At 39.0% G+C, this 15,674-nt stretch overlaps 1 protein-coding gene across 2 annotated transcripts in view; it reads right to left on the bottom strand.

Moving 5' to 3' along the window:
* CPAP (centrosome assembly and centriole elongation protein) overlaps positions 1–8,990 on the bottom strand; it is a 68,060-nt gene extending 59,070 nt beyond the window's left edge. For both annotated transcript variants that reach the window (XM_019652407.1, XM_019652408.1), the window contains exons 1-3: positions 8,904–8,990; positions 3,231–3,739; positions 2,597–2,720 (exon numbers count right to left, since the gene is read on the bottom strand). In XM_019652407.1, the coding sequence (XP_019507952.1) occupies positions 2,597–2,720; positions 3,231–3,674 (568 nt within the window). In that variant the 5' untranslated portion in view covers positions 3,675–3,739; positions 8,904–8,990. The remainder of the gene's footprint in view (positions 1–2,596; positions 2,721–3,230; positions 3,740–8,903) is intronic.
* Positions 8,991–15,674: the final 6,684 nt, after the last annotated feature.

The following is a 15,674-nucleotide window of genomic DNA, read 5'->3' as shown; positions in this document are numbered from 1 at the left end:
GGTTTGACCTCCCTTAACTTTATAACAATACTCTCCCCATCAAAACACTTTTGACTAATGGTCATCCCACTTCAGCCTGAACACATCTTTGATAAAAGAGTGATATCTCAAAGTGTACTCTGTAAACAGTTGGAGGTCTCCAAGAGTCAGGGCATCACGCACCAGGTCAAAACTATTTTCATAAAATATTAAGATAGTATTTGCCTTTAAGCACTGACAGTGCGAAAGCAAAATGGAGACTGCTGGCGCCTTCACTCAAAGGTAGGACAGCAGGACACATTGTGCTGGCAGGCACTGTACTTGTCATTACCATGCACTCAATAGTTAAGAAAGTCCTAAAGTATTAGCAAAATTATCAATTTTTAATTAAATCTCAACCCTTGAGTGCCCGTCTTTTACACATTCTATAGGACAAAATGGGAAGTATGCATAAATTACTTCTGCAAACAAAGACACGCTGTGTAATGTTTTGAGTTGTAAGCTCAACTAGCCACTTCTTTCAAGGAACATCATTTTTAGTTGAAAGAATGACAAACTATGACAATCTAAACCTCAGTACTTGGCAGACATTTTCTCAAAAATGAAACAAGTGAGCCAGTCACTTCAAAGAAAAGAACTGACAGTATTTATTGGCAATGATAAAATCTGAACTTTCAAGTAAAGATGAGAATTTTGGAAAATACGTCTACCACCATGAATTGACAGCTTTATAATTATCTCAAGACTTTTATGAGGAAATCTGTAGTGGTATTAGTGGATATGATTTTTGATACTATATAATGAAATATGTCAATATTTTAAAGAACTACATAACTCAGTGAACCACTATTTTCCAAATAACCAATGCAGTATTTTACCAAATCATGCATGATGAAAGATCCATTCAAAATGCCAATATTCCAATATATTTTAATGTAACAGAGTACAAAAAAATTAATATTTCAGATTTCATACTGTGAATAACTGCTAAGAAATGACCACTTGTTGAATTTGGGTGCAATATCAAAAAAATAACCACAATGATTTGAAAAGGCTATTAAAATACTCCTCTCTACTTTTTTCAATTATGTATCCATGTGAGGCTATATTTTTTTTTTCATGTACTTCAAACAAAACAACGTAACTCAAGAGACTGAATGCAGAAGTAGATACGGGAATCAGCTGAGTTCTTTTAAGCCAGAAGTAAGAGATTTTCAAAAATATAAAATAGTATATTTTATTCCTCTCACTAGTTTTTTAGAAGCTTTTTCATTAAAAAAATGTTACTTATGATAATATGTAATTGGTTGTTATTTTAAATCAATTAGTTTTTAAATTTCTGTTTTAATGTCTAATACAGTAAATAACAATAGGTAAAGCCCATATAACAAAAGCTCTTGGGGTCCTCAATAATTTAAGAGTGTTAAAAGGTCTTGAGACCAAAAAAGGGTGAAAACCACTTCCCTAAATCACCTGTTCCATATTGAATAGTGGGAGCTGTTATACCAGTAACTTTGAAATCTGCTTCCCTATTGCTCTAACAGTGTGACTTTTACGTTAAAAAGGATTACAGACTATTATTTAAGTGATCTTAATTATTCTTTTTATGGATTCATAAAGAAATCCTGAACCATTCAACTATTTCAAGATACACACCATGTTCTCTATAGTCTCTAACATCCAAACTCCCTAAACCATTCCTCACTCACTACGTTTCTCAGCTCCACCATCCATGAGTTCCATCCAGCCACACTTCGCACACTCATTTGCCAGTGTCTTTTCTTGTTTGTATTCAATGCCCCATGCAACCTCTGAACAGATCAGGTGCTTTCTGGAATCAGTCAAGTCTGTCTCTTCAGAGGCAGCAGCAAGCAGCACACACATTGCTCCAGATCACTGTTTTCCAAACTCTAGGACACAATCCATTAGTGATTTTATCATCAGATGCAACAAACCATGACTGTTTTTTTGTTTGTTTGTTTGTTTGTTTTACAAAGAATAAACAAAATAGAAAATATCCTTGTTACATGCCAGGCACACCAATAAGGACTGATGAAATTTCTTTGAAATTATGAGTCACAATTTAAAATGTTTTTGTTACTAGGCAGTGTGGTCAAAACCACTGTTCTAGGTCACATTTCAACAGGTGTGTTTTTTTCCCCTGATAAGCACATCATGCTATTAATTGATCTAACATGCAACAAAAGAACTGTTAACTACTACCACAGAAAATATTTTTGGTATCGTTCTTTAGCTGAGTAGACTGCTTCTGATTCAGACCAGTTTTTCATTCATCAGGCAGGGTTGTAAACCAGTAGCCCTATGCCAATTTTGGCTCTAGATCTTTTATTCTGCTAGGTCTTTTTTAAATTTTATTTTATAAACATGAATGTCTTTAAGTAGGACATGAATGCTCCAGAAAGGCACAGCCCCCACTTGTCCCAATTATATGACACCACTACCATTTCAGTTATCTGCTTGGCCCCTAAATAAATTAGAGTTTGCAACATATGATAGAGGAGTGGTAGGAACAACTTGTCAAACAACTCAAGGTAAGAAATGTATGTAACCGTCTATCACTGTACTAATTGAGGGCCCCATGGAAGCAAAACAATACCTGGGAGGGTGTGTTTCCCAGACACCATTGTAAGTAGCTTCTCTTGTTCTTCCATGAGTCTTTGCAGTTGCTCTAACTGTTGCCTCTTCAATTGCTCCTGCTTCTTCTGTTGTACTTCTTTCAGCTTTTTAAACATAAAATTAATTTTATTAAACTGACTTTACATTTCTTTAGGGACCTTTACACCTTACATTTATCTTAATCCCTCCCATCTCCCTTCTCATATGTTCCCTAATAAAGTTTCAAAGAGGGAATCTCTAAGTAACTAAATCTGCCACCAAAACTCTAAAACCCAATTTTTCATGTCAACTATCTCAACTAAGAAATAGAAAAAGTCACATAAATCCTTTGATTCTTAAAATTGGATAGGTACCATTTATGACCAACTTTTACCCCTAATATCTGATCAACCATTTCTAATTTAGTTTTATCCTAGGTGATTATATTTATGTCTTAAATCTTACACATTAAACGTGTTTTAATGTTTCACATTAAATAAAAAGCAAAATTTGGTATTTTGAGGACTTCACAATACATAAAGGAGAAAAACAAGAGGACCTGAAACTGGTAACTTTTCATCATAAACAAAAACCTGCAATCACACAAATACGTATTAGGACAAATCCAGTTGTACCTGTTGAAGCTTTTTAAAAAGTGGGTCTTTATAAGCCACTTCTTTGAATTCACTTGCAAGAGCTGAGATAAAGTCACTTTTGTTATCTTCCCCGTGTCCAGGAGCATCTTGACATGGCACTAGCTGTGGTCCCTCTTTAGTTAAAGGAAAGCCTGTATGTGTTTCCGATTTATCTGATTGTAGTTGGAATGGGCTGTTAAACCCCGAATTCTGTTCTTCATGAAGTGAATCTTCTTCACTTATAAAGCTGAAGCTATTTGAAAAATGTGTGGCTTTAACAGGAAAGCTGGTGGAAATGTTCACATTTGCACACTTCTCTTCCTCTGCTTCCAAAATAGGAAATCCACGATTTAATATGACTCCAGCCCGAGAAGGATTGGTTATCCATGGAGTTAAGAAGTTCTGTCCACTGTTTAACTCTGAAGAGGTTGGCATCAGGAACATTTTAGTCCAATCACGCAACTGTATTTAAATAATGCCAAGCTGCAAGAGCTATTAATTTCCAACACCTGTAGAAAAAAGACAGCCAACAAAAAGTATTACAGCTATTCTACCCAAACATGGGCCCAGCACAAAAATCTACTGAATATTTCAGATGCAAAACACATTAGCAAAGCAATTGGGCATTAAGCTACATGTTTTTTAAGTCTTATATATCCAAATCAAGCACCTAAGTTCCCTTCTGACCTAATCATTTGATAACTGATGATTTTATACAAGTACTAGATCAACTGACCTAAAACTATGGAAGCCAAAGCATCTTCTAAGTTATTTGATTACCAAAGGAAAAAAAGCCACTATAAATATCAAATATTACCCACATTAAGCATTTTCATGCTTGTGACCCAAATCTCACATTGCTTCTTTGCCCAACTGAGGAACCCATGTTGTCCCTAGTTCCAGGACAACCTTTACATGGCTTTACTTGGCACTGTTTCCCAGTGTCCCTTTCTCCCTCATCTCCCTTCTAACCCCTCACCCACCAGGCAGTCCCTCATCTATATTCCCAGAGGTCTGACATCACTATTTTGGCATTCATCCCATCATTAGTTGTATTTTGCTTTTGTGATCATAATATATGCAGCTGTGAGTCCCTTGAAAATATCTGTATATTCACCACTGCCTAGCACCATCCATTCCTAACAGGAGAAACATGATAAATGTTTCCTAAATAAATTCAGTATTATGTGGGAATTCAATGTTCGACAATAAAAATTACACTGGTTCATACCACAGGACAGCCATGCTGTATTTTAAAATATTCTAAAATAACCAATTTCCTAGTGTAACTCTGTCATTGTATAACAGATAAACCTAAATGGGACATCACAAAGAACGTAAGTCTTCCTCCTTTGTATGTCTGATATTACTCAACAAACATTTATTGACTTCTTACTCTGTACCAGATACGATTTTAGGAACTGGGCATATGGCAGTTAATAAGTCAGTCTACTGGGGAAAAAACACACAACACAAGAGTAAATTATACAATATGTTAAATAGTAATAAGTGCTAAGGAGAAAAATAAAAGCCATATGGGAGAAGGAGACTGCAAGTGTAGATAGGGTGAGCAGGGAGTTTTCCTTTAGAGGATAAAAGCAAGAATGTGATGGATAAAAAGGGAACAAGTGGTGCAGCTATGAGGTGCAGAATAAGGCCCCACCACTCAGACTTGGGAACCTTCATCTGCAGGCTACCCCACCAATCCCCCATTCCTCCAGAAACCCACCAGTCCCATCACCACCATCTACCTTGATTAAACACATTAATCTCAATGTTTTTATACCTGTTTACATCAGTCACCATAAGAAGGTCCTGGCTCCCGAGCCACCTTTTATCTCTTATAATCTCTATGCACATGCCTTATTCTGTCTCCCAAGCATCCCCAATGCCAACACACTCACTGTCCCCAACCAGCAAATTCTATTATCCTTAACCTCCTCTCCCATCTTTCTGATAACACGTCTTCCTATGCAGCCCATACCCTGTACCACTGGGCATGGGAATAGAATATGTGTTTTCCTTCTTGTTCTTTTTTTTGCTTCTACAGTATTCTCCCTTCCTCCACCACAAAAAGCACCCAATTTTGAACCTCATATGATCAGACTATATAACCTACTGCTTCCTCCTTTACTGTCTATGAAACCTCAAAGGTCACTGGTATCCTCCCCTTTATTCCTTAAAATTTTCTGGCTGAGCAATTGGAAGAACAGAGTTGCCATTAACTAAAATGGGGAAAACGGTATGAAACAGGTTTGGGGGAGTGAGAGACCAAGAGTTGAATTTAGGACATTTTAAGATGCCTATTAGACATTCCACTAGAGACATCATGTAGGCAGCTGGACACACAAGAATATAATTCATAGCCGAGGCCAAAGCTGAAGCACAAATGTGGGTAGCCTCAGCACACAAATGGTATTTAAACATACTGGATGGGGTCACTAAGGGATTGAGGGTAGACAACAAAGAGATGTAAAAAGTGTAGTGTCCTTGAAACCAAGTGAAGAAAGTGTTTCAAGGAATAAAGGACTGTGTTAATGCTGTTAATACATGAAGGGCGAGGAGTACTGAGAACTGACCATTGAATTTAGCAAAGAGCACCTTGGGGAGCGAGGCAGTAGCTTAAATGGAGGGGATACATCAAAGAAGAAATTGGAGACCATGAGGATAGCTAATTCTTTCCAGTTTTGTGATAAAAAGAAGGAAACTGGGCTGGCCAAGTGGCACATTGGTTAGGAGTTGGCTTGGGACACCACCTCTGAGCAGCAGCACCCCGGTTCAGATCCCACATATGAGGGCCAGTGACGCTGCGCCCTCTACAGCTAAGGTGCTGAACCACAGCTCGACCTGGAGCTGGGCTGTTGTGAGTCGCCAGCGACCGCATAGGCTGCAGTGGGGCTGGCCGGCAGCCGGCATAAGCTGCTGTGAACGGCCGTCCAATGGCCAGCAAGCGACTGCTTCACCTGGAAGAGCGCAATGATAACACCAACATGGGCCAGCGAAGCAATGTCCTCCACAACTAGACTGAAGAACAAAAGGACAGCAACTTGTCTGTTCCCCTCCCCGATTCCCCAATAAAATCTTTAAAAAAAAAAAAAAGGAAAGAAACTAATAGAACTGTAGCTGCACAGGGAAGCAGAGTACAGAGATTTATTTTTTTAAGACATAAAAAATAAAAACATGTTTGTAGGCTGATAAGGATGGAGACGGGAGAACTGCTATAGCCACGTCTTTGAGGTAAGAAATCTAGTACCAAAGTGGAGTGACATTTCACACTATTTTTCAAACACACTTTTATCAATATAACAAAATATAACCAAAGGGAAATGAAAAATGGTAATCTGTAGGCAAATGGACATTTAGCTTCATGCCTAGTGTCTAAAAGACATAAATACACAAAAGACAAACAGAAGAAGAAATACAGATGCCCAAACATTAAAATATGCTCATCCTCATTCAACTGAATAGAAATTAAAACAGTAATGACATACCATTTTTTGCATACTTGGTTGACAAAGGCTAAAAACTTGAGAACACCCAGTGTGGTAAAAGGGAACTCTTTCATAAACTATTACTCGGGAATGTAAACTGGTACAACCTTTTGGAGGGCAATTTGACTACATCTATCCAAATTGTAAATACACAGAAACTTTGACTCAGCAATTTCACATCTAGGCATTTTGTACTATATTGGCACAAGTTCACTTTTGTAATAAATTGAAATTAACTCAAATTGTCTGTTAACATGGGACGAGCTAATCATGGTATGCATCTTAGGCAACTATTAGAGAACAAGTAAGTTCATGAAGTGCTGATATGGAAGTACTGAATATATTTCCAAAATATAGTTAACTGACAAAGTGCAGAGTAGTGTATAAGATAAAGACAAAAAAGTACAATTACATAGACCTGTGCTGTCCAATATGATAGCCACTAGTCACATATGGCTATTGAACACATGAAATGTGGCTAATGTGTCTAAACAACTAAAACAACCTCATTTTATTAGGTTGAAAATCTGGATTCTCTGGACTTTTAAAGCAAGATACTTCTGTTTGCCTGGTTTGCCTCACTGCACTGTACAACACACGCTAAAAATCCTTGTGCTCCATTTTCTGTAGTAGATCCTAGAATAGTGGCATGGATCCAGCTTTTTTTGTGTAAATGCTATGCATCACCAGTTTACAGAACTGTTGAAAAAACAGAAGACAGTGAACTTAATGGTACTGTTTATTGCCAACAAGCCCCAGTTGAGCTATGGATGAGTTTTACAAAGGCTTACCGTACTGTGAACTCCAACTAAAGGTTTTTCTAGGAACAAAAGGAATGCCTGTACACTATTCAATAATCAAAAACAAAAATGGCTGTGATTTGTTTACTCACTGATATACATTAAGAGCCACAGCTATTCAGGCATTTAAAAAAAAAAAAACATGGATGAGTAATGTTGAAAATCACATACTGTGTGTTTCCCTTCAATATGAAGTTCAAGATTAGGCAAAATAAATCTATAGGTACTGAAGTCGGAATCATGATTACCAGGAACCTGGAGGTGGTATTATTGACTGGGAAGGGGGTCCCGCCTTCAGGGATAATAGACAGTGTTATTTATCTGGATGGTGATTACACTGGCGTATACATTTGAGCTGTACACTTGAGATTATGATACTTTACTGGATATTGGTTATTCTTGAAAATTTTTTCAAAATCTGTTTTAAGCAAACTACTTCTAATTATTTTTGAATTGGAAGCCTATCTATAAAGGCAACAACTTTTCATCACAAATAACCTAGGTTAAATTTAAATGACCTTGGCAGGAAAACTTTGAAGTCCAAATTTAGAAAGTTGATAAGCTACATCAAAATCTAGAAAAGTTCCCTAATAGATTGACAGGTGCAAGTGCAGCACTTGGACACTTAAAAAACAAAGCAAAACAAAACAAAACAACCTTTATTCCTTCATTTCAATTTCATGACTATGCTCTTAAAGTATATTCACTATCAGCATGAAGTATAAAAATGCTGTTTCACCTTACTCTTCTATTTGTTATTGATACTAAGGCCTTGGTAATGGGGCATATATAGCAACATGCCTAGAAAGAATTAGTATGTGGACTCAGATTTTCCAGATATCAAAATCTCTTTGAAACAAACTGACAGCTTTGAAACCTCCCGAGTGCTACATAAACATTCTTTAAAGCAGTTGGGGTCTCTGCATCGTGAGGGGGGAAAGTGGGCACAAGCAGTTAATTCAAAGCTACCCTCAGATCATGAGGAAGTAACTAGCTGATCTGAGAGGGGATTTATTAATCCCCCAAAATGCACCTCCCTGAAAGCCACGACTCCACAGCAGAGCTTCAAAGACAGTGAAAGAGACCGACCCTTACGAGAGGATAGGAAGCAACGCAACTTTACACTCTCTTCTCGAACAGCCTGCGTCCCCTGCGCTTCTCAACAGCAGCTGAAAGTATGGCCAAAATCTCGGCGGTGAGAAACGCAGGCTCTCCACAAAACCCCTTTAACCTGGAACAGGTGTTGGCTACCGCCCGAAGTCACCCGGAGCCCACCGCGCCCGCCCTGAGGCCCGAAGACGGTCCTCCCGCGCCCCGCCGGCCCTCTCAAGTGCAGGACGGCGAACACCCCAGCTACCCCGCTCCATTTCCCCACGGATTACCGCTCCGCAGTCCTCTGGTCTCTCAATCCACTCAAACCAGAGCCGGAGCCACCGCCGCCTTTACGAAAGAGCCGCCACAATCACCGCCTCCGGCCGAAGCCCCACCCCTGAATCGAGGGCTCCTGGGAAATGTAGTGCCCACCGGCCTGCTCTGGGCTTCCGCGCGGCCACCGCCGGGCCCCCGCAAACTACCACTCCCAGCGACGTCACAGAGACGGACGTTACCTAGGGGACTCCCGGCAAAGCGCCCTCCGCCCGGACCGCAACGGGGGGGGGGGGGGGGGAATAAAAACCGTTCCTGGAGTGAATTTCCGGGGTACACCGGAAACCCCTCCTCTGAAAACTAGGAGAACGCCGACCCAGGGAGGAAATTCCGGGAACGCAGAGAGAGAACTAAGTACCGAGGGACAGACCCATTTAGAGGCGATGAGGAGAGAAGGGGATTTTTGCTTTCGGTCGGTCTATTTGGGCGGTTTTCGTTTTTGTTTTTGTCTTCTGCTTTGGCTAGGTGTAACTTAGTAAAGGAGAAAAAAGGGCAGTGGGTCACACTACTTCATAAGGCAAAAGTAACCAGGTGAGAATTCACTTCCAAAGTAGTCACCACTTACCTTTTCTCGTATTGAACAACGGGCCCTGACAAGACTGACTCCATCTTGTTATCTGCTCTCCATTCTGTTTCACGCACAGGGCCCTAGGTTGCAAAAATTTTCCACTGAACACAGGTGGCGGTTCTGTTAAACTCCAGGAAATAACCCCCAGATATACCCATAGATAGGCTCAACTCGGCTGGTTTTGGCACAGCTCCCTCCCACTTTTGGAGCAGGATGTGGTTTTTTTCCCTTATAAGCAAACCCCTGAGCTCACTCAGGGCCGGAGGTTTGGAGAGACATGAGACCTCTCGCAGTCACCGGCTTCTGAAATAAAGATTCCTAATTCGGCCTATTAACTACAGTGTCTTCTGTTCAGCTCGCTGATTTCCAATATAACAGTATGGCTAATGTGTGGTTCGGCATTGTGTCACCATTACATACTAAAAGTATTTATTTTGAACACTGAAAGTGCAAAATTCAGTATTCCGCTAATTGCCTACACAGAGTGCTGCGTAGATGCAGATGCGACACTGCAAGGTACCGAAGTGTGCATGCCAGGGCTTCGTGTCTGTTAAATAACAGTAAGCCAAGTAATTTTAAAGCCAAGTGAAGTGCCATTTATAATAGCTGAAACAAACTACCACTGGTTAAACATTATTACAAAACACTTTCACAGAATTTGCCCCCGACCCAATTGTTTTGCTGTCTACTTCAAAAATAGCTCCTCTTTCCTAAATCAAGATTTTGGGTTTGCTTTTTTTTTTATTTTAATTTTCATTGTGGGTGAGGAAACCAAAACCCAAGACTTCCAAGATCACAGCTAATTAAGATGCCTTACAAGGACCCAAATCCTCTTCTTTTATGATAGTGCTTTGGCTTGAAAGCATCCCCAAAAAGTCTCATCATTTTTCTTAAAACATGTATCTTTTAAGAGAGTCACAACATCCTCACTTTTTGTGCCTATATTCCTTTTTTTGTTACCATACTTCATACTAGCACGTTTGCTTGTTGGTTGAATAAATGGGTTGGTCTTTTACCATGCTGAAGCCCTTAACTGGCTATTAAATTAAGATTCTAATATGTGTGTTCCCCTGTACCCCAAGTAATTCTCAAAACTGCCCACTAAGCTTGAAGGGACCTCAAAATCCATTACAAGGTGGAGAGAGTAGTAAGGAGGAACTTCCAACTTCTATTCTGCCAGACAAGGAAAGGTTCAACCTCATCAGCTGCTCCTATTCTTGTTGCGTCTTCAAGTATTGCTGTAGAGGAAAATCAGACCAAGCTCTCCTACAGAGAGGTTTTAACCACAAATTATCCATTCTGATACAATCCTTTATGTCATCATAGGAGGCAGGAGGGCACTCTAGTGTAATGGTTAAGAACACATGCTTTGGAGTCAAGCAGGCCTGGGGTCAAATCCTACCTTACAAAGAACTTAGTCTTCAGCACTCAATGTCTGCAAAGTGGGAATGATAATATCTCAATGGATTGTCAAGAAGATTAAAAGAAAAAATACACGTAAAAACTTAGTATATATAGTCTTACAGCCTTAACCACAGGTAGGCAGACCAGGCTCCATGACCCCTGCCCCACCCCCAGCCCAGAGATCTGGACACCACACTTTAGAGGAATTAGGGTGCTGGGCTCAGAAAAAAAAAAGATAACTTAGCGTGATACCTATTATATAGTAAAAATTTAATGACTAGGAGGTGTTTTCATTTTTTTTAAACAACTTTATTGAGGTATGATTGACACAAATTTACATATTTAATGTATATGACTTGATGAGTTTGGAAATATTGGGTTGTTGGAAAAGTCATGATGCATTTTTGCAATGAAAAACAGAAAAAATACATCATGACTTTTCCGACAACCCAGTAAGTATTCACCCATGAAACCATCACCACAATCTATACCGTAAACATATCCATCAGGATGCTTTCATCTTTATCATCACTTGAGCTGTTGATGAACTCACTTTGCCAAAGCCCAGCTCCACAGGTTTTGCAAGATACAAAATAATACTATGTTATTCTCAAATTATTTGGTAATATTTTAATTCTGTTGATCTGGTATGAAAGTTGTTCTGATTGTTGAGAATTTTTCATTGCTGGACTAGTGATATCAGTGATTGCTCTGTCAAGAGAGGGTAGAATTGCAAGCCTGGCTGAAGGATGATCCCTATACCCATATCATCCAGCCCAGAAAGGGAGACTAGCAGGATAGGGAGATACACAGAGATGCAAGTCCCAGGCCTCTAGGCAAAGGCAGGAAAACCCACAGCCCACTTCACCTGTAGGGAAGAGTGTTCTTCACCAAGGCCCCAAATCTCACATTTCTAGAATTTGAGCTCACTCAGCACAGAAGTTTTTAACAATTTTGGATACTGAAAGACATTTTTTAAAAATATATTGTAATTTCAGTGTAGATAGAACTATTACTGGTGCATTGGACCTGCGCAGAAGTTCATGGAAATCTGTGAGCCTAAACAATGAGGGGATTATCACATCTGCTTCATTCTAGAATGTCTGAGCAATAATGTTGACTAGAAAGAATTCTAGCCTGAATCTTTGCTGTGATCACAGCAATACAATGATAGTTGTCATACCTACTTTTTACTTTCTTTTTGAAAATAACAGTAATTGAGGTTCTTATGTAATTGTCTCGGTTCTTGAAGCATTCTATAGGTTTTTGCATTTTTATTTTTCACTTTTTCATTTTTTTAATTACAGTTGACATACAATATTATATTAGTTTCAGGTGTACACCATAGTTACTAGACATTATATAATTTATGAAGTGTTCCCCCTGATAAGTCTAATACCCACCTGACACCATACCTAGTTATTATTGACTATATTCCCTATGCTGTACTTTATGAGGTGTGGTCAAATACAGTAAATGTTTAAATAAAAATTATTACAGTAAAAGGTATTGCCATTAATCCCCCTCACTTCGAATACACCCCATCATTCTTGCCACTTTGAAAAGCAGTTAGGAAGTCCTCTTTCGTGAGTGTCTTTAGTTGCACTGTTGTGGCTGCCTCGATGTCCTGAATCATTTTGACTTTGGGGCAGAGCCAGAAGTCACACGGTTCCAGATCCAGTGAATAAGGTAGATGAGGACACACCGTAATGTTTTTACTTGACAGAAATTGCCGTACCAGAAGCGATGGGTGACGAAGCGTTGTCATGATGGAAGATGATTTACAGCACACTTTAAAACACATCTCTCAACCGTAACTCACACATGACTGACTGCACCGAACAAGTTGAAACTTGTCACACACTGTTGCTAAGGTTTGACTCATTGCTTCCCGTATTGACTATCCCTGCCTTTCCGTTGGATTGCACTAGGCAGCAGCATTCACTGTAGTTTTTATCACAATGGGGAGGCTTCGTGTCACACATCACTTCTGGTATGGCAATTTCTGTCAAATAAAAACATTATGGTGTGTCCTCATCCACCTTATTCACCAGATCTGGCACCATGCAATTCTGGCTCTTCCCCAAAGTCAAAATGACCATGAAAGGTAAACGTTTTGAATGAATTCAGAACATTGAGGCAGCCACGACAGTGCAACTAAAGATACTCATGAAAGAGGACTTCCAGAACTGCTTCAGAAAGTGGCAAGAATGATGGGATAATTGTGTTCAAAACGAGGAGGAGTATATTGAGGGGGATTAATGGAAATGTCTCTTACTGTAATAATATGTTTTGTTTAAATATTCACTGTATTTTTTATCACACCTCGTACATCCCCATATTGCACATTTTTAAAGCAGCATATTTACTTTCCACAAATATGAAAATTACCAGTAATTTTTGTATCCTAAGTGCAAGGGGCACATTAAGTGCAAGGGCCGAGCTGTCAAAAAAACTTTCACATGTATTCCACTGCCCATTTCTTAAAATACTAAGTGATTCCTCTATGTCAGGCACATTCCTTGAATGTTTGGTAGAATTCACCAGTGAAGCCATCTGATCCTGGACTTTTCTTCATTGGATGATTTTGGGTTACTAATTTGAACAATATCTTGTTATAGATCTATTCAGTTTTTCTATGTCTTCCTAAGTGGTGGTAGTTTGTGTATTTCTAGGAATTTCTCCATTTCATCTAGGTTACCTAATTTATTGACTTACAGTTGTTCATAGATTCTCTTATAATCCTATTTATTTCTGTAAGATGAGTAATAATCTCTCCACTGTCATTTTGATTTTAATAATTTGAGTCTTCTTTTTTCTTACTCTGGATAAAATTTTGTCAATTTTGTTGATCTTTTCTGAAACCAACTTTTTATTTCATTAATTTGTTTTTCTATTCTCTGTTTCATATGTTTCTGCTCTAATCATTATTTCCTTATTTCTGCTGGCTTTGGGTTTTTTAATAGTTTGCTCTTCTTTTTCTAGTTTTTTAAGGCATAAAGTTGGGTTTTCATTTAGGATCTTCTTTTTTAAAATATAGGCATTTACAGCTATAAATTTCCCTCTGAACACTGTCACTGCATACCATAAGTTTTTGTTGTCATTCATTTTCAAATATTTTCTAAATATACTTATGAATTCTTCTTTGACCAATAGGATGTTTAAGTGTGTTTTAATTTCCACATATCTGCTATTTCATCAGGTTTTCTCCTGTTACTGATTTCTAGCTTTATTCCACTGAGGTTGCTGAAGGTACTCTGTATGAGTTCAATTATTTTAAATTTACTGAAAATTGCTTTGTGATCTTAAGACTATCCTACAGTATGTTCCCTGTGCATTTAAAAGAATATGTATTCTGGGCCGGCCGAGTGGCGCGATGGTTAAGAACTGGCTTGGGATGCCAGAGGGCCCCGGTTCGGATCCCACATATGAGGGCCAGTGACATTGCCCTCTACAGCTAAGATGCTGAACAACAGCTCAACCTGGAGCTGGGCTGCTGTGAGTCGCTGGCGACGGCATAGGCTGCAGCCCCTGTGGCAGTGGTTTGCCATGGGCTACCGTATGTAGCCAGCAGCCAGCGTGAGCGGCCAGCAGTCGCCGTGAGCAGCCGCCCAGGAGCTGGCGACTGATCTGCCTCGCCCAGGAAGAGCGCAATGATGGTGCCAACTTGGGCCAGTGAAGCAACATCCTCCACAACTAGACTGAAGAAAACAACAGCAACTTGTCTGTTCCCCATCCCCCAATTCCCCAGCACTGTTCCCAATTCCCCAATAAAAATCTTTAAAAAAAAAAAAAAGTGTATTCTGCTGCTGTTGTGTGAAGTGTTCTCTATATGTCTCTTAGGTCTCATTGGTGTATATGATCTATTTCCTTAGTATTGATCTTTCTATTAATAGTTGTTCTATCAAATATTGAAAGTTGGGTTCTGAAGTCTCCAACTATTATTGTAGAACTGTCTGTTTTCCTTAAATTCTGTCAACTTTGGGGACTCTCTTATTAGATATGTATATATTTGTAATTGTTCTATTTTCTTGATGTATTGATTCATTAAAATATAATGTCCTTTGTCTCTTGTAACAATTTTTTACTTAACATCTATTTTGTCTGATATTAGTTTAGCCTTCCCAGCTGTCTTTTGGTTACTATTTGCCTGCAATGTCTTTTTTCCATCCTTTCACTTTGAATCTATTTGTGTCTTTGGATCTAAAGTGAGTTTCTTCTAGACAACATATGGAGAGATCATGGGTTGTTGTTTTTGTTTTTAAGTAAAAGGAAGAGTTGTACACCTTTCACTTTAAATCAGAACTAGAAATGATTAAGCTCAGTGAGGAAGGTATGTTGAAGCCGAGATAGGCCAAAATATTTAGGCATCTTGCACCAAATATTTAGCCAAGTAGAGAGTGCAAAGGGAAATTTCTTGAAGGAAATTAAAAGTGCTACTCCAGTGAACACACAAATGATAAAAAGGTGAGACAGCCTTATTGCTGATATGGAGAAAGTTTTAGTGGTCTGGACAGAAGATCAAACCAGCCATAATATTGAAAGAAGTTCTGTGGGTAAATGCTATCAAACAGCATCGCATGCTGCAGAGAACTTGTTCATGAAAGGAAGAGTCAATCCATGAAACAAACTTCATTGTTGTCTTATTTTATTTTTATTTTATTATTATTATTTATTTATTTATTTATTTTTAGCTGAGCCATCCTGCCACCTGTTGGCAGCTCAGTGGCAGCTCAGCTTGGGCCAGGAATCAAAC

Source organism: Hipposideros armiger, unplaced genomic scaffold (genome assembly GCF_001890085.2).
Source record: "Hipposideros armiger isolate ML-2016 unplaced genomic scaffold, ASM189008v1 scaffold_178, whole genome shotgun sequence".
NCBI classification, from domain to species: domain Eukaryota; kingdom Metazoa; phylum Chordata; class Mammalia; order Chiroptera; family Hipposideridae; genus Hipposideros; species Hipposideros armiger.
This window is presented reverse-complemented; position numbering and strand designations above follow the sequence as displayed.